This window comes from Zosterops lateralis (assembly GCF_965231275.1).
Source record: "Zosterops lateralis genome assembly, chromosome: 5".
Lineage (NCBI taxonomy): Eukaryota > Metazoa > Chordata > Aves > Passeriformes > Zosteropidae > Zosterops > Zosterops lateralis.
This window is the reverse complement of record NC_139766.1, coordinates 70,825,512-70,849,694: the sequence shown is the minus strand read 5'-3', so window position 1 is coordinate 70,849,694 and position 24,183 is coordinate 70,825,512. Positions and strand designations below refer to the sequence as shown.

At 40.5% G+C, this 24,183-nt stretch overlaps 1 protein-coding gene across 21 annotated transcripts in view; it reads left to right on the top strand.

The window, feature by feature from the left end:
• ANK2 (ankyrin 2) overlaps positions 1–24,183 on the top strand; it is a gene marked incomplete at its 5' end in the record, with an annotated part of 231,179 nt that overhangs the window by 163,552 nt on the left and 43,444 nt on the right. For 9 of the 21 annotated variants that reach the window (XM_083862155.1, XM_083862153.1, XM_083862151.1 and 6 more), the window contains 7 exons: positions 2,191–2,289; positions 4,444–4,542; positions 9,456–9,528; positions 10,915–10,992; positions 16,134–16,278; positions 20,434–20,536; positions 21,131–21,234. In XM_083862155.1, coding sequence (XP_083718281.1) covers positions 2,191–2,289; positions 4,444–4,542; positions 9,456–9,528; positions 10,915–10,992; positions 16,134–16,278; positions 20,434–20,536; positions 21,131–21,234 — 701 coding nt within the window. The remainder of the gene's footprint in view (positions 1–2,190; positions 2,290–4,443; positions 4,543–9,455; positions 9,529–10,914; positions 10,993–16,133; positions 16,279–20,433; positions 20,537–21,130; positions 21,235–24,183) is intronic. The other 12 variants (XM_083862139.1, XM_083862137.1, XM_083862149.1 and 9 more) reach the window with 3 other exon arrangements.

The following is a 24,183-nucleotide window of genomic DNA, read 5'->3' as shown; positions in this document are numbered from 1 at the left end:
GCAAGTAACAATTCAGGCCCTTTGAGGATAATGCCAGGTTCTCTCGGATGTGCTGGGAGAAGGGTGGGAAGAGTTACTGCTGTTCAGTGTGTGGGTGGGATGACTCTGGGAGAGGAAGCAGCTGTGGGTAAGGGAATGTGGTTTACTCAAAGGAGAGTTTGGGGTTTTCTGAGGGGAATCTGGCTGATTCCTGCTGAAATCTGACCAGATACTCTGAAATGGGCCTGACTACCTGTAGCCAAAGTCTGAGCAAAGCCCACTGACTTCAACAGTTTCTCCAGGGATAAACTGGTGGGCACACCAGCTGAATAGGAATGCATTTTGTAGCAAGAGCTGTGTGTCTTCTGAGATTACAAAGAGACACTCTGATGGCAGCAACAGTGTGTTGCATCCCAGAAATCATCAGAAAGAGAAGGCTAACTCAGGAACTGCAGGGCTCCAGCTTGGTTAAAGCTGACTTCAGGCAATTGCTGGCTGCTGGCTTCAATCTGGGTGTCTTGGGACAAACAGGAAGCCGCCCACTGATAGTATTTTTAAAATCCCATCAAAATCCCTGGCTCATAGTCTGCTGGTCCCTCTGGTTAGCCCCCCTGTCTCCAGCTGGGACCTGTGGGATGATTCACTTCTCAAAGTAACATGATTTTGTCACTGTGGTCACAGCTCAATGTGGTAAGAAACAGCCAAGTAAATAAATAAAAGATTCTGGCCCATCCCTCATGGGATCACCCCAAATCAATGGGCAAAACTCAGGGATTCCAAAAGGACAGGCAACACTACTAGAAAAACAGCTGATGAGAATTAATGAAGCAGACACTAGAGGGATCTAAACTGTAGCTGCCAAGACATTCAGCTGAGGTATTTGGAGGCTAACTCAAGGGACAGACGAAGTTGTGTCTTTAGTATAAGATCTCTCTTTGTGTTTAAAGGGCCACTGGGACAGATCCATTCACCCAGGTATTTTACTTATTTAGAATAGTTTCATTATAGTCAGCAAGTTTGTATAAGGAAGCAGCTCTTCAAAATCTCATGCCTAGGGACCACTAAAAATACTGGCAATCAGTCAACTGGTGTTGACGACTCAGTTTAAAGGATAAATCCTGGATCCAGGATAGGCATGTTAAAGAATGAATAACCCCTGTTGCAGCCAAGCCTGCACGATGCTTTGTGCAAGGAACAGAAGAATTCTATTTTTGAAGGACTGCACTATTCAAGTAAAGGTAGTGGATCTACATTCCACTGGAAGCTACAGTGAGCAGTCCGTGCACTTGTACTGTCCATACAAGAACTGTAACAGTTCTGAACTCTCACTGTCTAATTAGCAATGCAAAGTGGTACTGGCATCTATTTCTTTGCAGCAGAGATAACTCTCAGAGCACGTTTTCAGCCCCAGGCTTTACGTAATTGTAGAGTGAGATCAACCCAGAGTTTTCTTCCAGTTTCTTCTCTGCCTGCTTTCAAAGCCAATTGTGAATAATTTTGTAAACCAATTGCCTGACTGGACTTACACAATACCATCTCAGATCAGTCAGCTTAAGCACACTTTGGTTATGTTTCTGTATGGTGTGGCACGAGAACAAACCACTGGAGTGGATGAGTATCTCAAACTGAGCATGTTTATTAAGGTAGACACTGTGTACAAGTTTCTTAAGTGTAATTACAGCTCAGTCCAGCCTTTTGGAGGTCAATAATTGACATTTGTAATAGGTATATGTTGTTAACTTTTTAAAAAGCAAATAACCTTTAATCACTGCTGTTAAAAATGATGTGTTTTTTAATTGACTCAGATATTTTAAAGGCAAATCTTGGGCCCTCTGTTGAAAACTAGGATGTGAGAGGAAGAGGAATGTCCTCTGTCTCAGCTAAGATTCTATGCCCTCAGCATGCCCCCTTAACCTTTCTGTTCCCCATTGTTCCTTCCTCTGATTTAGAAAATGGGGGAGAAATGTCTTTTCATAGATTTATTGTGAGAAAAATTCTTTTTGAATAAGAATATCACCTTCCTTTATATTTTCATTAATCTGGGGAATGAGAATTATTATTACTGAAGGTTTATTATTTTTGGGTCGATTGGTGTCAAAATTTATGTTTGAAATGTCTCAAAAGGAGCAGAAGGAAGTGAAATGGAAGGTCTGATCTAATGATGTGTTCTTGTTCTTTGTTTGCTTTTGCTGTCACCGTGGTGGATAACAGAATGGGTACACCCCTCTTCACCAGGCTGCCCAGCAAGGCCACACTCACATCATCAATGTGCTGCTGCAGCATGGGGCCAAGCCCAATGCCATCACCACGGTGAGTCTGATGTACCACTGGGAACTTGTTTCCTTCCCTGGACAGTTCTTTTCTTCCCTTCCTCAGGGTTTGAGAGCAAGCCATTGCTGTGGTGAAACTATTCCTCATACGGCTGGTTGTCATATGTGGGAATATAATTTCCTCTGTTTTTCCTTATCCTCTTAAGGTAGTTCACATCTGACCTAACTGTACACTAGGCTAAACATGAGGCAGAGGAGCAGATTCCTGAGCTGCAGGATCAGACTGGCCAGAGCTGTCTGTGCCAGGCTCCTTCAGTTTCCCTCTGCTTCAACACTTCTCTTGGGAAATTGGTAACTCCAGAAGGAGTTTTCCATAAAAATCAAAGGCAGTTCAGAACTTGTTGGGTTTGGCTTTTTTTTTTTTTTTTTTTTTAATTTAGACTGAATTTTTTGTCCCTCTATCCACTGGATTGGTTTCAGGTTCTTATTGAGCTCACCTCAGTGAACTCAATGAAGTTAATACCTCCTCAAAAACCATCAATAGCTCCTGGCACAACTCCTTCTCTGCAGTCAGCCAGCCAGGAATGTGACTGTCCTATTTCACGCTGATGTTGTTAGTAGTCACCTCTAATTGGGTAATCATTAGAACACTGTCAGGGTGTCCAAAACTCCTGTCGTTCCCCAGAGTGGATCAGTTTTCTGTATGCCTTTAGTGTGCGTGCTTAAATCAGCATTGGCCATGTGTTTGGTCCTGGAACAATCACATGGAATAATCTTGTGTGAAAATTGTCCAAAATATCAGTTTGTACACTGGATCATCAAGTGAGAGACCACTGTAGTCACCTTCTGGGGCTGTAGGTACTGTTTGGGGTGTTCAGCTGAGTGTCTCTTGACCTGATTTCAGTCCTCGCATTGGAGCTGCCATGTCCAGATCTAACCCAAGGCCAAGTAGTTTTAGGGATGTGTGTTTGCTGCAGATTTGGCTGCTTCCTCAGATACTCGACCTGTCCTTGTCCACACAGAGCAACCTCTGGCTTTGAGATAAGAGAGAATTTCAACCTGAGACACCTGGCAGGGAAATATGGGAGTGGTGTATGAGTGACTAACAATGTGCAAGTGACAGTAACACTCAAATTATTTGTGCTGTGAAGATGTTAATCTGTTCATCATGTGCTGCTAATCCACAAACTCTGTGTTGCTTTGGGATGGCTGAGGTAGACTAATATAGAAGTTTAAATTACAGAGAACTGAAGTTGTTGCTAAAGAAGAGAGAGCCCTCAGGCTGATAAACCTTACACATGGTGCAGTGGGGTCACTAGAGAAATCATTTCCATGCAAAGAGCAGTGACAGTCCATGATTCCTCAGGAGGCACTTGGTTCAGTGCAAAATAGCATGGAACAACTCTGTGTAGAACCCTTTACAAAGAACCATGGAGCACATCCCTTTTTCCTCTCCTTGAGCTCACTGACACGAGGTCTGTGGGCTGCCAGTGTTCCAGGAGATGAAGTGAGGACAAATAGGCCTAAACTCTTGCTAACTTATTTTAGTGTCCATTTGATGAATGACATGTCCTTATATTATGAATATTTTAACTGCAAATAAATGTTTAAATGCTTAAATGTTTAAATGCAAATTAATGGAGCTATACTCCTCATCCTTTTGTGATTTGTATTTATTAAATCAATAGCTTTTGTGAACTGTCAATGGAAATACATTTTTATTGTACGAAGGAATAGGAATATATGTGGACAACACAGCTGTGATTTTGTATTCTCCAGATAAGGAATTGTAGCTGGTAGAGGTGTAACAGTTTCAACTGGGAATGAAACTATAAGAAGTTAAAATACTTTTTACTTTTTAGAAGAGTATTTCTGCAAAATAACCCCCAAACTTATGCAGGCAAGACAGGCAGTATAGTGAAAAGTGAGCCCCGAAGGGTTAAACCATACAGCGCTGTAGTATTTGGAATCGCTGGCAGATGTGTGTTGTGTTTCCATGGCAATTGGGGCTATAGTCTTAAAGAAGTTACAAAGACAGAGTCAGATGTAACAGTAAAAAAGCTGTGATTTTCCTAGGCTGTGCCTTGTTTTGGATGGAAATGCTGGCTCATGCAGTGTGGAGAGTGATCTCATTGGTTCACATCACAATCCTCCCTCTCTCTCAGCGCGCTCTCCCCCTCTCTCTTCCCTTCAGAATGGTAACACAGCCTTAGCCATCGCCAGGCGCCTGGGATACATCTCCGTGGTCGACACACTGAAGGTTGTAACGGAGGAGATCACCACCACCACAACTGTGAGTTGCACATGCATTCAAACATGGCTCTTCTTTACTCAGAGTGTTGTCTTTCTGCTCTTCCCTCAGGCTCTCCCTGCATCTCTTTCCTTTTCTGTTTTGTTTGGGGAGTTTTAGCTCCCCACCCCCTTCCCTTTCTGTTGCATTTTTGCTTCAGCGCTTTGAGTGTATCTTATAAGCGTGTGGCAGTGTTTGCAATGCAACAGGCTCCCCTGAGCTAGGGAACAAAATCTGTGTGCACACTGATGGAAAACAACCATTCAGAGTAGAGCTTGTTTCTAGACCTGGCTCTGAGCTGCAAACCCAAACTTTCCAGAAGTTTGTGTGGTGTTGTTTAGATCCTGCCCTGTTTTTCTGTTTCTCTTTTCCCCTCTCCTTTCCCATCTGGCCTTACATCTCCACACTTTTGACACCTCCTGAGGCTCAATCCTTGCAGCATCTCTACGTTCGGACTGCACCAGCCATGGCCCGGAGCCAAGCCTAATGATGCTCACTGGACGGCTGTGAATCACATCCATCCTCTTCTTACTCAAGTCACTTCCAGTTTAAACAGATCCTGTTTTTCCAAAGTGCAGAGGACTCTTTCCTTATGGGCTCAGTCCTTTCAGTGCTCCAAGCTCTTGGAGTCTGTATTTTGACATCAGGGTTTGTGAACAGTGTGTGCTGAACATCAGCAAGGTGGTACTGCACCTTTAAGCCAGGAAAAGCTGATCTATTTGGACACCCTGAGAAGAGAAGGTTTTCCCTTCTTGCACTTTTACCTCCCAGCTAGAAATGTCATAGCAGGTAGGAAGGGAAAACATTAGAAAAAGTGCATAATTTAAGGAATTAGATTTAATTTAAATCTTGGTTGCTGCATTTATCTTGAAACACTGCTGTAAGGTCATGCTTTTTCATTTTATTTGATTTTTTTAAAATGCAAGATTAGTGGTCTAGAAACCCAATCAGCTCTAGATGATATTTAGGAGCTCAGAGCTATAAAAATCCGTAGATTACTAAAAAGATGCCACTGCTCAGTCATGGAGAGGGTTAGAAGTGAAGTCTAAAATCTCTTCTAAAGAAATGGGAAAATAATTTTGATTTTGTTGCATGCTGACAGCAAGCCCCACTTGATATGGACTGAGGAAGGTGCAATAAAGATAACATGGCATAAGGTTACAAATAGAACGAGTCATAATTTATTAATGACCTGCAAAGATCAGGCTGAGTCAGGTTTGGGGAAGGAATTCCAGTGTAATTCCAGAAGTCTCTTAATAAAGACTGTGTGTGTCTGTTTGATTACTTCATATTCTTGTTTAATCATAAAGCACATCACACATGTACGTGCATAAACACATATGTATCTAATCAGAAGTTTAGGAAAATCAAACCTAGGGAAAATTTTTTTGAGAGACTTTAGTTCTTATATTTTTAAGCTTCACAGGACACCTTTGTCACATCTTCTGTGCTGTGTCCTGGCACGGGTTTTTCATTTATTGTCTGATAAAAGCAGTCAGTTCCTCTCTCATTTGCACTATGTTTCACTGTGCAGCCTTGGACCTTGTCTTGTGTAACTGTTAGATCTTTGGAATAATAGGAATTGCACTATAAAAGACACATGCGCGTTATTTACTTTGGATAAATATTTCTTTAAACATTGAGGATTAATGGTTTTTTTCTACCTGATGCATGGGGTTTAGGACCAAATCAAATACTGAAACTTACTTGCAGAGTTGACCTTTAGTGCTCACACATAAGAGAAATCTGGAATCTTGATCTGTGTCTGCATACTTTAAAAGTCAGGGAGGAGCCCTCAGTAAACTCAACAGATTCTCCAGCCTATGAATTCATCTAACCCTTGTACCTTAGGGATGTATGGAACAGTGGTGTCTGTGTGTGGGGAGGATATTGATTAACTATAATTTAGAACAAGTCCTGCAAAGGAGGGGTAAGGAGCAGGAGCTCCCTGCAGTCAGGTTCTGCAGATGGTGAGGTTGGTGCTGCCAGCCCTGAGCACAGCGCTGGGCCCTGAGAGAAGGTGCTGTCACCATAGCTACCTCCTTCTCTGAGGCTGGGCTGAGCCCTCACCGAGGATGGTACACTGTGATTGATATGCAAGTCACTGCCACTGGAGATGAGGAAAAGATCCCCAGTGCCAAAGCCTTTCTTTGCTCTGACTTGGAACAAATCTTCCTTTTACTTGAATTAATGCTGTTATTAGTGGAGCCACATGAATATACAGCAGTAGAGAGAAGAAAGTGCACTTTTTTTACTGCCAGATTAGAGAGCAATAGGAAATGAGAATAAACTGGGCTTTCAGAGGTTTGCTATGCATTTAAGTTTGGGGTCATTTATACGAAGAAGCATAGCCTTCTTGTGGATGGAAGAATACATGAGGAGCCTTCAGGTTGTTTACAGTATGCTGCTGTAAGTCATTGCTGAAAGCACATAGGGGTTTGCATACCTGAATTATATATCAGAATTGTTCTATGCCACCCAATGAAAAACTGGGTTTACAATGAAAGGCTCAAACACAGAAGCCTTAAGTAAGTTCCATCATGGAATCCTCAGTAGCACTAAACTTGGGAAGTTTGAGAAATGCACACTGAGCAATTTTCCATGTGGGCCTTTCATGCCGCTAGATATGGATTCTAAATGTTGAGAGTATGTGATGTGCCTATCAGTTAAAAACATCTAATATCACACTAGAAATTCCTTTAAAAACATTAATTCCCAACAGAAGTAGTTGGGATTAGAATTAATGTAGAATTAATAATTCTTGCTGAGCTCAGTGTTCCAGAGATGACATTGAAGATTTTCGTTCTGTAATGTGCATGGGCACACACACTCTTTTGAATCTCTTTTCCAAGCTTTGTTTCAGTTGTTAAATTATGAAGTAATTTTTTTTCTTACTGATGGGAAAGCCAGGAAGTCAATAAAGTATCCTTGCTTCCCTGTAAATAGATAATAATATCTGCAAGCCTTAGAAACCAGACTGGTTTTATATGGCAGCCTGTAAACACGTAATAGATGGATGTAGTGGTCCATAAACCTTGGTTACCAGGGTGATAGAAAGGTGGACAGTGATCCTCTCTACCTGCAGCTTTTGCTTTAACTTAGCTGATTGCTCTATTTATTTGTTAACTCTGGTGTTGGAGAGACAAAGTCAGTGCCACCTGAATGATAGCACCTCCTCATCTGTCATTGCTGACCTTGTCGCCCCACTGCTGCCTGACATTTCTATCCCAGGAAAGCCATGGGAATATGGGGGAAAAGTCAGTCCTGGTGGTAGGGACATTCAGTGAATATAAACTAATTTGCAACCCTGAACATGTGTTCTGCTGCAACAGAAATAATTAGTTGTTTTTACTCGTGGGGAAGAGTGAATTTAGGAGCCTAATTGGGATTGCCAGTTGAGGCAAAGGGCATTGTTCTTTCCCTGTACCTCAGGAGGGTAAACTGGAAATGCTGTCAGAGTTAAATAGATTTCAGAAACATAAAGCAGACTTAAAACTAATTTCCAAAGTAATTACATGGTAACTTATTTATGAAAGCGCAGTATTTTACAATAAGCAAGAATGTTGGCTTTGTCAGCTTGTTAGAAACAGAGAAGCACATAACAGGATCAGGAAATAACTAGTAAGTTTTGTGCAACAAAAGCTGCTGTTGACTTTTCTGCTTGCTATCAGCAGGCATTTTCCTCAAAGAATATTGCATAAGGGACTCAGGAATAATGATTCCCCCCATGAAACGCTTTCACTCCTTTGCATGTAGTGTTCATGTGTGCACAATAGACTGTGTCTGCAGCAGGGAGTGAGCACTGCCTCACTGGGGGTTTCTCAGGGGGCACTTGTGTCCTCCTGGCACTGCTCTCCATGCCAGAGGACACTGTGCTCCTACACATCCTTAAGGGCTGTACGCTGGCTGCCCTCTGCAGCTCCTCAGCTCGGCTGGGAGGAGCCAGGGGAATTGGTGCTTTTTGGTTGTGACCGAGGCACTTCTGATCACTGCTGCTTTTGAAGCAGTTGGCATTTTTGAAGCCATTGGCGTTTTTTTCCCTGTATCATAACATGCTTAAGAGTTCTCTGCAGTCAACTTTTTCTCTTCATCTTGCACTTCCTACAGTTTCTCTCATTATGTTCTTCATCTCCTTCTCCAGTCTGAGTCGAGCTGTCCCCAGTCTTAATTCACTACCCCTGGTCATCTTCTATTTCCTCCCAGAAGTCATTTATGAAGATAAAATTATATTTTAAAAAGAAACAACAAATGTCCAGTGTTTCCCTGCTCTGTGCTCTCATGTTTAACCAGAATCCTCCCACTATTCCTCAGTCCATAATTGCCTTGATTCACAATATTTTGAGCTTTTAGGTGCACAAGACATTTCAGAATCTTCAAACAACTTTTTTTTCCTCTGATGTGTATGTGCTTAGGGGGAATATACATAATTTATGAAAAGGATATAATTAATATGCACTGTAGCCACCTTTTTCTGGAGAGGGGGGAGAAGTGTTTCAAGTGATCTGTGTAAATCCTTCACATCTTTTTTTAGTTTAGGAATTTCACATCATTCATAACTTCATTTCCAAATGCTTTACAATTTAATAATTTCCATATGCCCCATACAACTTTCTGAAGCTCTTCTGTAGACATTACCTAATTCATTTTGGAAACGTTGAACTGAATTGTTCTACATGCACCATGTATAAATAAATTTTATTTCTCTGACCAGCTCATTTTTTTATGTTTTTGTACTTTTCTGCCAGAAGAAATGTTACCTTTTGCAGCACTGACAGTAGAATCTTCTGGAATAAAGATGAAAAAGAAAGTTAGGGGAAGGGGAAACAGGTTATGAAATGCCTCAGCACATCCCACTGCTGTCTGTTTGAAATACCCTGCTGTAAACTATGCTCCTCTGACTGATTCTGTCTTTGCAGACTGTGACAGAGAAGCACAAGCTAAATGTACCCGAGACAATGACTGAGGTCCTGGATGTGTCTGATGAAGAAGGTGAGTGACTTTGCTAAATTCCTCTTCCATATCACCTATGCAAGCTATAGGCTCAAGAAGCTGCTTGAGTACTCTGACATCTTCATTTTGCTGTGCTTGTAATGAAGTTCTTTTTATTAATTATGTGATCTTCATGGTATTTGTATAAAGATGCCAAAATTTGAAACAAAGCAAAATCCTGGACCCCTACATCTTTTTCCAGAAAAACCTTATCTGAACCAAATTGGCAAATGAGACCATTTCCCAACTCCAGGCTTTAAAATTTCACTGTAGAGCTGTCCCAAAGCTGGCTTTGACCCTCCCATAAATAGGAATCATAGCACTATATTTTTTGGATCTGTGCCACCTGTATCAGATACAAATACCCAGGAATTTTGCCTAATTGGAAACATCTGTGTAAGAAGATGCATAAGGTGGAAGGTGAGGAGAGCATTCCCTTGAGGAGCTTTTGGCATGGGGGGCTACAGGATACACATGGTGTGATACAAAGTAACAACATGCTGATAAGTTTGGGTTTCAGAGGCCTTTGCATGTACACACAGGAGATGTGTTGCACCACTTAGCTACACCCCAAGGAAATTTCTCTAGCCTTCTGGGAGGAGTGATAAAGCATCACACTTTTATACAGCTCAGAATTGCAGAAATGGCCTCAACCCATCCTTTTCTAAGAGTTCACAAGTGACTTCTTAGAAATTTTAGTCACAGCAGTATTAATAAATATAAACTCATTTGGAAGGATTTTCTATGTTCCTTTTACACTTCTATGTTCCTTTTACACTTGGCAGTGTTAATATTATAATACACTCTGTGTGCCATTTTATGGTGGTTGTTATTCTTTCTTGCAAGTAATTAGTAGGGTGAGTAGTTTCCAGAAAGTCCTGGGAATTTGGAAACTCAGGTTACAGGGTTGGTATTTTTCTTTTAGAAAGAACATAGATGCACTTGTGGTTCTAAATGGTGCACGTAGTTAATGGCATTCATTAATGACAAGTGCTTGTGTTGCTGTTAGAAATGGGATTTATACTGATAAATGAGTTACACTCTTGAGAAAATATGATGCTTTGGCTCCAGATGCAACTTTTTGTTTTAAAATGCAAAAACAAACAAGTGTGATTAAAAATCAATTATTTTCTGCTGCATCATGACCAGTGAAATTATTTTGTTACTTTGTCTCTGATCAAGAAACATTCAATTGCTTGTGTAATTATTATGTTGAATTTCCTTTAAATTGGTTATTGCCTGATGTTCACCTTGTTTAATTTTCTCCCAGTCTTTTGATCTACCATTGAATCATCTTTAAATCAACAAAGCCTAGTATGTCTTCCTGCTTCTAGAGGATTAATCCAGGGTGTTCCTTTTTCTTAAACCAATTTGTGTGTTGTACAGCCTTTAAACACTCTGATGAGGAACCCTTCAGTGATGGAGAAGCATATAGTGGCATGGGTGCTGTTAGGAGTTCATGGAGTAAGACCTACAGACTTTCTCTTTTTGTTTAACTCAGATTGTTTGGTTTATTTTTTGTGTTGAAGCAACACGTTTGCATAATTTGGGTACCTAAGAGTGCTCCTCTCTGTTACTTTTGAAGTATGGCTGAGTGTGTTTTCTGAAAGGTGGGAGGAGGAAGGGAAGCTAGAAAATCTCAGATTTATTACCTATATCTCAAGTATGTTGGCAGAATTTGAAGGGGCTGTCCCGCATGACTAATGCTCTCCTCTGCTTTGAATTAACTTTCACTGCAAGATCTCCTAACGTGGATGGTGCTTGTCACAGTAACTTAAAATAGCTGGGGACAGGAAGGCTGCAGAACTTGTTTAATAGAGAGGATGAACCTTTTAGTGGTGGTATAGCTTCATAAGAGGCTGGCAGTAAGGTTTCTGTGAGGCTGTGTTCTTTCAAGTGACACAGTATGTCCACAAATAAATCAGTGTGCTGCTGCAAACCTGCCAGCTGTATTTATATAATTATCAAGTGGGACACAAGAGTACTTGAGCAAAGTATTTCAGGTCCCATTGTGTAGCACGTTCATCACTGATGATAAGTATTTTGCATTTTGCTTGGAAGATAGTTATATTGCATAATTGTATGCTGTCATGTTGTTAATATAGTATTTATATTCCTAAAACAAAGTTAACACACAGTCTTAGCAGTATAAAATTAAGGACAAATGTCTTTCAGATAGCTCAGCTTGGTATGGAAGGTCCTGCTCTGTGCAGCCTATTTTAAAATATCTTGAATGGACTGAGAGTCCCACTAACTCTTCTTCAACTTTCTTGCAGCGTTTTTGTGTTTATCCACTGAATTATTATTCAGAATTCTTTACTTCTTATGATACCTGCAAAGCTAAATCTTCCTTTTGAACAGAATCACATTATATTTTTTATTTTAAATGGCATTTAATCCCTGTTCATGGGGATTGCACTACAGACTCCCACAGGCAGAGCTGTCAAGTGACGTGATTTGTGCAACATGTACCCCTGCCAGCAGAAATGTTCAGTGTGGATAAAGTTGCACTAAAAACCCTGTACATTTTTATCATTGTATCTGCCTTGGCTGTGTTGCTGCAAAGTTCAGTTGCTTTAAATCTGTCACCACAAAAGAAGCATTTTGCTGCTGAGGGATCCTTAGAGTAAAGGGGAAGTAATGCAAAGCATCTTGTGAAATGTATTTTAGTGATGTCTACAGAATTGGTGAAGTTAAGCACAAGCAAATATTTTTGTTAGGGCTGAATCTGTGTAGACACACAGGAAAATCTAGAAGAGGCAGGAACCTGGTTTCTTTCTTATTTTCCCATATATTAATATGCTCCTCTGTATTCATTCCATGCCTCATTTTAGTGGCTCAAGAGCTTCACAAACCAACAGTGGTTTATCTTTGAGACTCCCATGGGAGATAGTGCAGTAAGTGTAGTGCTGTAGAGAGAAAACAACCAGCAAAACAGGATGATCAAGAGCTCTTTTGTTTCTTTTTGAGCCTCCTCATCACCAGTTAATTTTCAAAAGCTGTAGTTTCACTGTCTGCTTGAGACCAAGTTCTGGCTGCTGCAGAAGTTGTCAGGTTCTAACCATGCTACCCCACATCCTCCATTCTTAGCAGCACAAACGTTTCACCATGTGGTGACCCAGCCCAGAGAACTGATCTGTCTGAAAATGAATCCCTTTGTTTGTCCTGATGAGTTATTTTCCAGCCAGAAAATAACTTTTGCAGGTAGAAGGGAATAGAAAGGCTGAAGTAGAGGGTGAAACACCACTGTCAGGAGCAGCATGGCCTGTGATGGCAACCAGGAAAGTGGACTCACACCAAACTTTAATTAGTGGTGCACTGCAATTGCAGAGAAGGGATAGAGAAAGGTTGTCATGCAAAGAGTTCATGGACAAGGAGTCGTATCTGTGAACTATTGCATTGCAGTGACCTTGGATTCCAGGAAGCAGGTCACAGCTGATCCTACATCTGGCTGCATCAGATTTTTGATAAGAAAGAAAAACACCCACAGTGCTTAAATACAACAATGAATTTCCTGAGTGCCCCCACACATGGGCTGGGAGTAGCTAATGCTGCTGCATATGTGTGACAAATGAGCAGCTAAGCCTGGGCAGAATTCACTGCTGTTGTACATGCACATAATTCCTCTGAAGAAGCACTTGAATTAGTGGAAAAACTTAATTTCCTTTATTAAACCTGGGAAGTTAAAGTTGCAGGCAGGAATTTTTCTTAATAGACTTATGTTGCCGTTGCTGCCCATTAAAACACAGCAAATTTAGAATAGCACCGCTGAGTTAATTCATCCTCTAAATAAAGCAATTTGTGTCCAGTAGTATAAAATGCAGCCACAGGATGCCAATTTACAGAGGTAAAGCTTTGGTGGCTTAGGGATGTAGGGGTCGTTTGTTATTTTATTGTTTCTTACCTAGATCCAACGTAGCAACTTCTTAAATACCACCATAACCACCTGTCAAGTACTGGAATTCTTTTTGCAATGAGTTTATATGCAAGAGAACAAAATCAGTGTCTCTCCCTCCCCAGAGGTCCTTGAAAGTAGTAGTGCACTTCATTTTTGAGATTTGCTTCACCTTCTGCCATTCTGTGAGTGCTGCCCTGATATCCTCATAGCTGACATGGTGACTCATTTTAAGTTGTGTCAATATCTGAAACCACACGTGGAACCCCACTTTCCTGGCTGGCTGGCCAGAAGTAAGTGAAGTTAAAGCCAAGCTGTAATCCAGGGAATCTTCTAGTGTGGGCCACTAAATAGAGGATTGACTTAGGGAAGTGAAAGTGTGCAAACAAAGCATCAGATAAACTCTGCAGTTATAGAATATATATTCCATAAAAATTGTTATTGCCACAGTTGTCCTTTCTCCATCTGCAGTGCTTCTGTGGTGAGTTTTAGACTTATCTGCATGCTGCAGAGATGACAATAATTTTGGCAAACTCATATAACTGTATCTGGCTTTAAAAAAATCTATTAAAAACAATTTCTAGCAGTTTGACACAGCCCCCTTTATTATTTTATTTTAAATTTTTCTCTGTATTTTCTGTATGTTTTGTGAGAAACAATTCCAGAGCAATTCTCATGCAGCAGTTGCATTTTGCAATTTTGCAAATTCATAGATGGCCACTACAAACCATGGAGCACCAATGTCAAGGGTTATATGTGTCACAAAGTGGTTAGTAAGTGGTGGAAATGTTCCTGGCACTAATTTGGTGGGGAATGAGATGGCAGACGGATTGTTTGTGGCATGATGAAAAAGGGCAGCTCCTGCATCGCCACAAAGGGACCATCTGGTGAGATCTGCTGTGTCAGGAAGCCCTTGGTCAGCTGAACACACAGTCATTTGGAGTTAAATACCTTTTTTCTCTCCACGTGACAGGAGGCACTGCCTGTTTGGGACATTCATCTCAGGAAGAGAAGATGGGAGGGCACAGGGGGTGAGGGGGGTTCCCTCAGCCCTCGCCTGAGTTGTGAGGTGTCTGCGTGGTCTGGTCACTGTCTGCAGATGTCCCATCACATCAAACACTGCCCCACTATTGACAACTCTCAGATGAGAGGCCACAGCTGAAATCAGACTAGACTTTGGATTTGGTTTTCTTTTTAAAGGTTGTGGGTGTGATGAGAGCAGTACAGATTTTGCCTTTGTTTCTATTATAAATGGAATGTCTGGCATGATTATAATTATCTAGTTTATTTGAAATATAACTTTAAATTCCTTTTACTGTTTGATTAACAGCATTGCCTTAATATCTTCCAAGTTTTCACTAAGCCCTGTGCTTTTTAATGTGAAATTCCCAGGAAACAGGAGGCATCATGTGTCAGGAGACAGGAAACATAAAATTATTAAATGCATTTTATTGTTTTCTGTGAAACTGTGCCCAGTTTTTTCCTCTTAATGTGGGCAGTTGGAATTTTCAGGAGTTTTTGTTGTTATACTGAAAGATTCAAGACTCATTTTTACATGTAATATTTGTGTATGCATAAAAAAAAATCTTAACCTTCCCCCCAAGTTTACTTAGTTTTAGATGACAAATAATAAATTATTTCCTAGCTGAAATGTCAAGCTAGAAAAAATAGCTTGATTTGCTTTTTGAAAACAAATATCAAGATGAGCTTCAGTTTGCCCACACAGCCTAGGAAGTGAGAAGACTTGAAGCTCTTGGTGGCCTGGGGTCGTGTTGTGTGGCTTTGTGGGTCACACCAAGCCTCTGGCAGGCTCACACTGCAGTGATTTATGAGCAGGAGAATGACTGAAATATCCAGGCACAAACTGTGGAGAGGAAGCGTCTTGCAAGTGGGAATGAAAAGAAACATCTACGTGTTGCTTGGCAATGGAATCTGTTTTGTAAGTCTGCTGGGGAAAAACTAACTGTGACTTCATATAGACAGAATTTCCTGGGGAAAAGAATTCTGGACCTAAAAAAAAAAAGGATTCAATTTCATTATTCAGAGTATATCCATAAAGGTTACTCTGTCAGATAACAAATGATCATTTAAGCTGGTATTCGTTACGAATTATGATCAATCCCATCTATGCAAGTGTGCTTATTTCCAGTTTCTGGATGTTGCCATGTTCTAGAAATATGAATATTGTTGCTGATCACAGGAAGATATTGGAATATGGGTGATGGAGTCTTGTATGATGTGGAGTTTGGGTAGTAGAGAGTTCAAATTAGCCTTTGCAACTGTAAGGCTTAAGCCACAGAAAACACATTTTCATCTGAAAATGTGTAGATTACAGTCAAATAAGTGGTGATATTTAACCATAAACTGTCAGGCTGGGGTACAGCATAGCTGTGTCCAGAAAACTGAAATTATTAAAGAACAGAAAGACCACACTTTAGAGCATAGCAAAGAGATGAGCTCCTTGCCAGTGTGTGCAACAGCAAAAAATGTATGATATCTAATTGATTAATCACCCTGATTTTAATTTTATTTTTCAAAATATCTTGCTTGATGTGCCAGTCTGATTAAATACATTAATTGCTTGTGGTTTGCAGTGTTTCCTGAGTGGAAGATGCCTTCCTGTTCATTGTGCCATCTAGCTGTTAGATCCTGAGGTGCCAATGGAATCAAACTCCTGTGTGTGCTTATCCCTTGTGTGGTTGGTTTGCAGGTGATGACACCATGACAGGAGACGGAGGGGAGTACCTGAGGCCAGAAGACCTCCGGGAGCTGGGAGATGACTCCCTGCCAAGCAGCCAGTTCTTGGATGGGATGAACTACCTGAGGTACAGCTTGGAAGGAGGACGCTCGGACAGGTATTTGCCCGGATACATAACTTTCCTCATGATGCTTCTGCACTCCTTTTGCTGTAAGTGTGTGAAATCCCTTTGCAGGGTCTCTCTGCTGGGGTGCACTGGTCAGCACTTGCTTACTTGGTGTGGCAGTGTGGTGGTCACTCTCCTCTCCTGCTGCCATGAGTCAGGGGATGGGTGGACAGGGGCTTTGAGCACTTTTTGGAGTGGTTTGCTGGCTCAAGGTATCAGGAGAGGAGCAATGGACTTGCTCATTCTGCACTGGACTGACAGTGAGTGTATTGTCTGCAAGCACATCCACTCTTTCTGGTTCCTCATGTCCTATTAGCAGGAAAGAGAATAGTTGTCTTTCTACTGACACAGCTATAATAATAACAATAATAAAATAGAAACATTAGCATATCCAGTCCAGACAACATAGTGATTTTCTTATATCTAACAAGTTGAACTTAAGCCTAGATGTCTTTGTGGAATAATAATGCCTGCATCTTTGATTTTATATACATATATATATATATATATATATATATATATATATATATATATGTATGTATGTATGTATAGTTTGTTTTTTGTTGTTGTTGTTGTTGTTAGTGTCATTAGCGTCTATAAAAAATATGGAGTTCCCTTCCCAAAAGGAAAGCCTTCATTAGTGAGAATAAGTGTAGGCTCAAACTGGCAGATTAACCCCCACAGTTCTAGTTCAGAATAGGCACCCAAGCATTCCTGAGTGTAATCAGCACTTTCTCCAAACTCACTGCCTTTAGAACTAGGGTACACTAAAGGGAATAAAGAAAAAAAGTTGAAATCTTGGCATTAGAATTTTGAAGCTAGTTCGGTTTTCAGTCTTGGTCATTATTCTGGCAGCATTTCTGAAGCTCTGTGGAATCATTAGGATCCATTCTGTTTACTTGAGTAGGCTGGGAATTGCTTCTGGAACAAAAGATGTCAGGAAACAGTTTGGTTTGCCTCACAGCATGTGTAAATCCCATCATTCAGGTCCTGCAAGCCAGGAGTCTCTGCTGGTTTTTAGACAGTGAGTCCACTGAAAACAAAGTGACTGTGTGGCTTTTTAACTCTCAGAGGAAGTTTGTGAACTACATCAGAATGCCTAAAATCAAAACCTTTTATTCTTTCAATGGTAACAAAGTTTGGGAGTTGTTTAGGTTTTAAGATGTTGTATGGAAATGATTGTGCAGGCAAGCGTTAAGCCAGGGTAAGTTAAGCTCCCATTTAGAATATTTTAGCTTTTAAATCTTGTCAGTGCATTTCAGTAGATTCTCACTGACAGGTCACTGATGGTTTATTTTGTTCTGCATGAAAAGTATTTCAAATCCTATATCAAGCAAAATCATACTCAAATGCACCAAAATTCTAAAGAGATAAATAATGAAAGAAGGACATCTTTCTAACTACATGGTCTACTTTTCTGTCATTTTTAGGTTACTAATTTAAAGAATTTTCACAGAAACTGTTTCAGTTATTTTGCATTTCCTTTTAATGTGATTTTCATTGCATTATAATGACTTTGGTTTTTCAGGAAATTCAGTAAAGCAAGATAGTATTAGTAGTCTAGAGTCATGTAATCTTATGCATTAAACAATTTGATTTAAAAACATGTATTTTTTATTTGTAACCATCTTCCCTATTTATTTTATTTCTCTCTCTCCTTCATTTTTCTTTTCCATATGCTTTCATTAGCATCATGCCCAGGTAGGTATTACATAGCATGAACACCTGTCGTCTCTATCTCCTCCTATGGCACCTGTCTCTGTTCATCCACTTTGGAAGCCTGCTGTAAGCAGAAAGTTGGGTTGGAGAACCAAAGGAACGATGCTGCTGTTGAGAAACATTTTCAAGGCTGATTTATACAGCTTTCAGTGACCCAAGGTTTTTTTTCTCAGCTTCTGAAAGAACTATATAAATGCACATTTACATGTCAACAAGAGAGATGCTCAATTGGATTAGAGCTCATTAGGTCTCTGTGCACACAAGCAAGATGCACTCTTAGGTTCAGGAGCTTTGCAGCATTCCTGGGTTCCACAGTTCTGTCTCTGGGGCTGAGTGCTATTGGTCCCACAACCCTTCAGACTTCAGATTTATCAACCCCATTTGAGAAGAATCTGCATTTAGGTGTTGTTCTTGTGTCTAATTTAAGTAGGCTTTCTTATATTTAGTAGAATTCCTGAATACTTACGACAATAATATACAGTAAACCCTGTGTTCAGTCTGTAAGGAGACTGTCATTTCAATCAGTACCTTCATTCCTAAGTCTGAGCAGCACAGAACTTTTCACTCCTGGTTTGCTCTTCATGGAGCTGGGGCAGTGCCATCTGAGCACTGCTTTTGGAATTGAGTGTAGCAGGGAATTTCAACCTATATAACTACCTGCAGACCGCAGTCATGAGTGTGCCTGCCCTGTCTTGCAGAAAAAGCCCATCTCCCTGATGTATTTACAGCTTATGTACAGGTACTACACAGTGAATAGCACTGAGCTACTCGTAGTGGTGGTAGTAGCAGAGAGGATGGACAGGATCACCATAGGCAAATGCAGTTCAGACTTCCCTTCATTCAGTATCTATCCAGGACATGGTGTTAGCTGGATAGCAGAACCTACAACTTGGATGGTGACTCTCTCACGAGCAGTGCATGGCTCAGCAAAACAGTTCTAGAAGTGTCAAACATGGAAATGAGCACAGGATAATGATGGCAAATGGGGTCTGCTACTGAGGCTTGTTCCTCAACCAAAGAAAAAATGTTCATTTTTGGTTTGCTTTTCTCTCAAGGCTTTCTGAAGGCTGATGGTTGTGTAATGCCTCTTTGCTTCCAGCTTTGTACAATCCACCTGGGCCATTGGTATAAGCTAATGATCAGCAGCACTGATTATTCTTCAATGTCATGTACTTCTAATAAAAATAAGATAACCATTTGCTTCTATAAATGGATCAAAAAATACTTAGTGAATGTAACTATTGTATAAAAAGGCTGTGGTCTGAATCAGATGCTATTTGATATGCACTTAATGCATTTGAAACTCATGTCTGTAATGAACCCATGACTTTTATTGCTAACTGCTGAAAATGAATTATCACTCAAAACTCTGTGCATCTGGATAAGTGGCCTATTGTTCTGATCCAGCATGTTAGTCATGATGAGCACTACTCACGGATGTGTAAGCCAGGAACACAAAACTGCTTCTTTCACTTAGAGGTGTGATACTCCTCAAGGTCTGCATCAACATCACAGAGTACAGCACAACATCTGAAGGTGGATGATCTGGTTTTAAAAATCACTATTGTCATACTGCAGCTAGTGAATATCAAAAGGACAAAACTTGTGCTAATTGGTAGCAGAAACCCCATTTACCTCAATATGTCCTTCCGTGGTGTCTTATTTGTCTGGGTTTTTTTGCTTTTTGCTGGTGGATACTGCAGCTACATTCTGAGCCAGTGCTTGGAAGCAGCTTATTTACTGCCTTGCACCTCTCATTGCTACAGCAACCAGTGCTCTGTAGAGCTGTGTGTACTTACAGTGAGATCTGTGCTTACACTGGGGCTGTCTCCCTGCAGATGCTGCTGGGATTCAGAGGAGGATTCTGTTTTTCACAGGAGCTTGTGGATGGCCACACTTCGCCTTGCCATGTGTAGCTTCCAGGGGACAATGTCAGGCTGACTGATTTACAGTTTAGGGGGAGAGAGTAGGTCCTAACAAAGCTTCAGAAAGAGTCATTCTGGCTTTTATTCAGGTGGTAGCATCCTGGTTTTCCATAATGATTTGCTTGTGTGAGGCAGCAGAGAAGTTCTCCAAAGAGCCTTAACAGAAATGAATGCTCTTTGTTATAAGGAAACCATCATGCCACAAAGCCAAATCTGAAGTATTTGTAAGTAAAAAATAAACTGTTATCTAGATTAATCTCTAGATTCTACATTTGGAAGCAGGTAGGTCAGTGCAAAGGCTTTGTGGCCCGTTGGTCCGACAGGTGGCACAACGCAGGGGTGTAAGGCCGTGTTTCCCCTGACTGTGCTCTGCTGCCCCTGGAAGCTGCATGGTGTTGCTAATAGCACGCTTTTCTCATTCTCCCACTCGATCTGTCATGACACCTTTGCAACATCCTGTGTGCTGCTGATGCATTGCTCTGGCATCCTACCAACCTCCCAGCCTGCGGTCCTTCAGTTCCGACAGGTCCCACACGCTGAGCCACGCCTCCTACCTGCGCGACAGCGCCATGATCGACGACACCGTGGTCATCCCCAGCCAGCAGGTGAGCAAACCTCTCACCGCCCCTTCCTGCCTGCAGAGAACAGGACACGGGGAAAGGCTGCAGTGCGAGTTGTTCTGGTGAGACTGTGTGGTGCGTGCTGCTTGGTCCATCTGAGTAAAAGTCTCTCTGTTTTCTAGGCGGATTTAATGGCCTCCTGTGCTGTGCAGTATTGAACTCTATTCCAAAATAAATGGATAAGTTGTGTGAATATAGCACAGGGGCTGTGTTCCTAATGTTCTCCATTGAGTCTTGCTAATAGACATCATGCTACACGTTCAGGGGATGTAATGAACTCATAGCCATTGTCCTAAAAATGCTGTCTTGAAACATGCTTGTAGTTAAAAAAAAAGAGATTTAGGAAATGCCTTCTCAGTTAAATCATAGCATTCATTTCACTGAGACCACTAACATAGGATTACTTTAGGGAAATACAACATGCTACAATAAGGGCTTCTAGTATCTTAATGTTATTAGTACTCCATTGTTTTAAAAGAAAATGTTTAAATGCTTTAGGCATTACTATGCAAAATACATCTTACTTTTGTTCGTTAATTGATTTCATTGTAGTGAAATGGGGTTATTTTCCTTCCCTAGGTAACAGCTCTGGGGAAAGAAGCTGAGAGGAATTCATATCGTTTAAGCCTGGGCCCTGAAATCTTGGACAATGTGGCTCTTTCTTCCAGCCCTATTCATTCAGGGTGAGTGTGTCAATTAGCATTACATTACAAAGTGAGAAATGGAGTACCTGCGGTGACACAAGCTTCAACTAATTCTTAACTAAGAGCTGTATTTTAATTCATTGTCTCCTGGAGCTGCCAATAAATTGTTATGATCTTTTAAGCTCTGACAGCCAAGCAAGCCTGAGTACCAAGACTATTCACTGAAATCCCTGCAAGTCACTGAGCCCTCAGTCAAGTTCAAGGGGAATTAATGTGATAAATGACACATACACACAGGCATTAGTGTGCATTTTATGGACAAATAAGTACAATGCCTTTCAGAGTTAATACTAATTGACACCAAGTGCTTAATCATTCCAGATGGTCAGTACTTACCATGCTGGTGGTTTAGTTGAGGTGACCACCAGCCCCAGTGTTTGCCTTCTAAATTAGATGAATAGACAAGCAACGTAAACATCACGTGTTTGGCACATATTTGACCACTCTCTTCATGTACAATTGACTCTTGGTGACCATTTGCATTTAGGCAAACTCAGTGTCATGGCATAAGGCAGGTCAAAATGCAGGCCCAGCCAAGATCATATTTACAAACCTTATCCTGGCTGGCCTTAAAATCTGTGACTGCATTTGTTTTAAATGCTCTTATTATTGCATTTTAAGTCATTTCAGTCTTGACACTGAATTCTACATCTGTGTCCTGCCATCACATTGGATGCGGAACATGCAGATGAATTCAGAAGAAACCAGAGTAATTAAAAAGCATTTAGTCTCTGTGAGCTGTGTACACATCATGACTGGACAGCACAGGGGCAAAGATTATTTTTGTGACTCTGGAATGAGTTTGCTACTATCTCACAGTCTGTATTTTTTAAAAATAGCACTGGAGTGCCATTTGGAATAACAGGCAGGCTGGATCTAGAGGAGGAAGAACATTGCCAGATTTACTTACGTGACATAGATGAGAATATTGTTTGTGAGCTGATCATAGGATAGTTGATTGGGACCATCTCTGTTTGGATTTGCTTCTCATGAGCTCCAGAACTAACAGATGAAATGAAAATACTTAATATATAAAGTATGTATGTGCTTATATATACACTGATATGAAAGCTTTAAAATTGCTTTGGTGCTTTATTCTAACCCTAGAGAGTTTACAGATTTTTTCCAAAGGATGCATTAATTTGCCTTTTCTGAAAGGTAGGTCTTTCCTCTGATTGCAGAGGATGAACTAAATACTTTCTAGAAGAGTGGCATTTATTTCTTGGGTGTGCAAATATTTTGTTGTTTTATGTTAAAAAATATGAGTGGTCATCCCATCTTTTGGGATGACCAGGATGCTAGTGGTAGGATAAAATATCTGATTTTAATAGGAGCAACACTCTCTGCAGCCTTATATGAAACAGTGAATTTTAACAACACAACAGCACAAATTATGTTCTTCTTTCTATACATGCACACTAACCTGACACTAAATATTGTAATAAAGAAACATTTAATAACAATTCCTCAGCCTTTGAAAAAGACTGTACAACACTTCATTCATTTTTATCTTGTTTAGGTTGGCCTGAGACATTAAGTTATCATAAACTGTTGGGGTGCATCTGTTTACTTAGAAAAGTACATTGACTACTAGAGTTTGGCTCATAAGACCTTATTTTAAAAGGGGAACAGCTGTAGAAGTTCATGATTGTTGCACTTACTCTGCTGGAACAACAAATATATTTGTGATTCACAGCCCTGTCGTCAGCCACATGCCCCTCCACATGCAGACACACACTGTTAGTGGGCTCTTATGAAGCAGCAGCACTGCTGACATTTAGGGCATGCAGTGAACTAGTAGATATCTGTCACAGAAGGAAACTCTTAGAATTTTCAAAGAAATCCTAGATAAACATTGTCAGTGGTCCTGTGCAAGGATGTGATCTTGGTTTTGCCCAAGACACTGAAAATGGATTCAATTCAGATGTTTTTGAGAAATGACACATCAGCAAAGTATTGGACAGTAATTTATTTGTCACAGATGTAGTAAGTTTGTGTTCTGTACAATCTGAGGAGAGAAATGCCACTTCTCTCCCTGCACCACTTCAGTGGTGAACCCCAAACTGCTGCAGGGTTCTTCCTAATCTCCTGTTGTAGGGAAGTGTTCCTGTGGATCACAGTGTAACACCCCCAGGCAAAAGGAAAAATTCATAGAGAACTTTTCTCTCAACCTGGAACCTCACAGGCACATATTTCAGCCTTTGCATAACTAACCAAATCTTCTTCCACGTTTGAAATTTCAGAAGGGAAGAAGTTTTAACCATCCATTTAAAATTTAAATATAACTATTCCTTCAATATGTTGATAATTTCAACAGGAAGGAAGAAAAAGTAAGTACTTTGGTCAGAGTCTTTGGCAACCGTTGTGAAACCCCAAAAATATTTCTCTCCTAAGAGGTAATACTCTTGTGGGGCTCAAAATCTCAACATAAAGGTCTCCTGGTCATTTTACCAAGCTGAAAATTTCCAGGTATTTTCCTAATTTGGCTGAAAAAAAAGCACAGAAAGCACTTAAACTCCCTTTCAAGCAAATCAAATTTTCTTCTTCTCATAAAACTACTTGATCTTACATATTGAGCAAAGTTAAGGATCTCTGAGTATGCCAAAAAGTTTGGGTGCTGAATATTTAAAAAGATAAGAGTTTTATGACTTTGCCGCTGATATTAGGGGATATATATTTTTTATCATTTCCTGCTGGAATGTGAAAGACAGAACTACTGCCTACATAAATGCAAATATGTTTCACAGTTTTAGTCTCATACCACGTGATATCCCATTGTGGAAGAACATGTGTATTTTTATTGAGTTGGAAGGCAAAAAAAAATAAAAATCACTGAACTGAAAGATTTGCAGCATTTGGACATTGCTTGGCAATACCATATTTTTATTTCCCAAGAATATACATGAATAGTGAAGATAAAGGTGACTG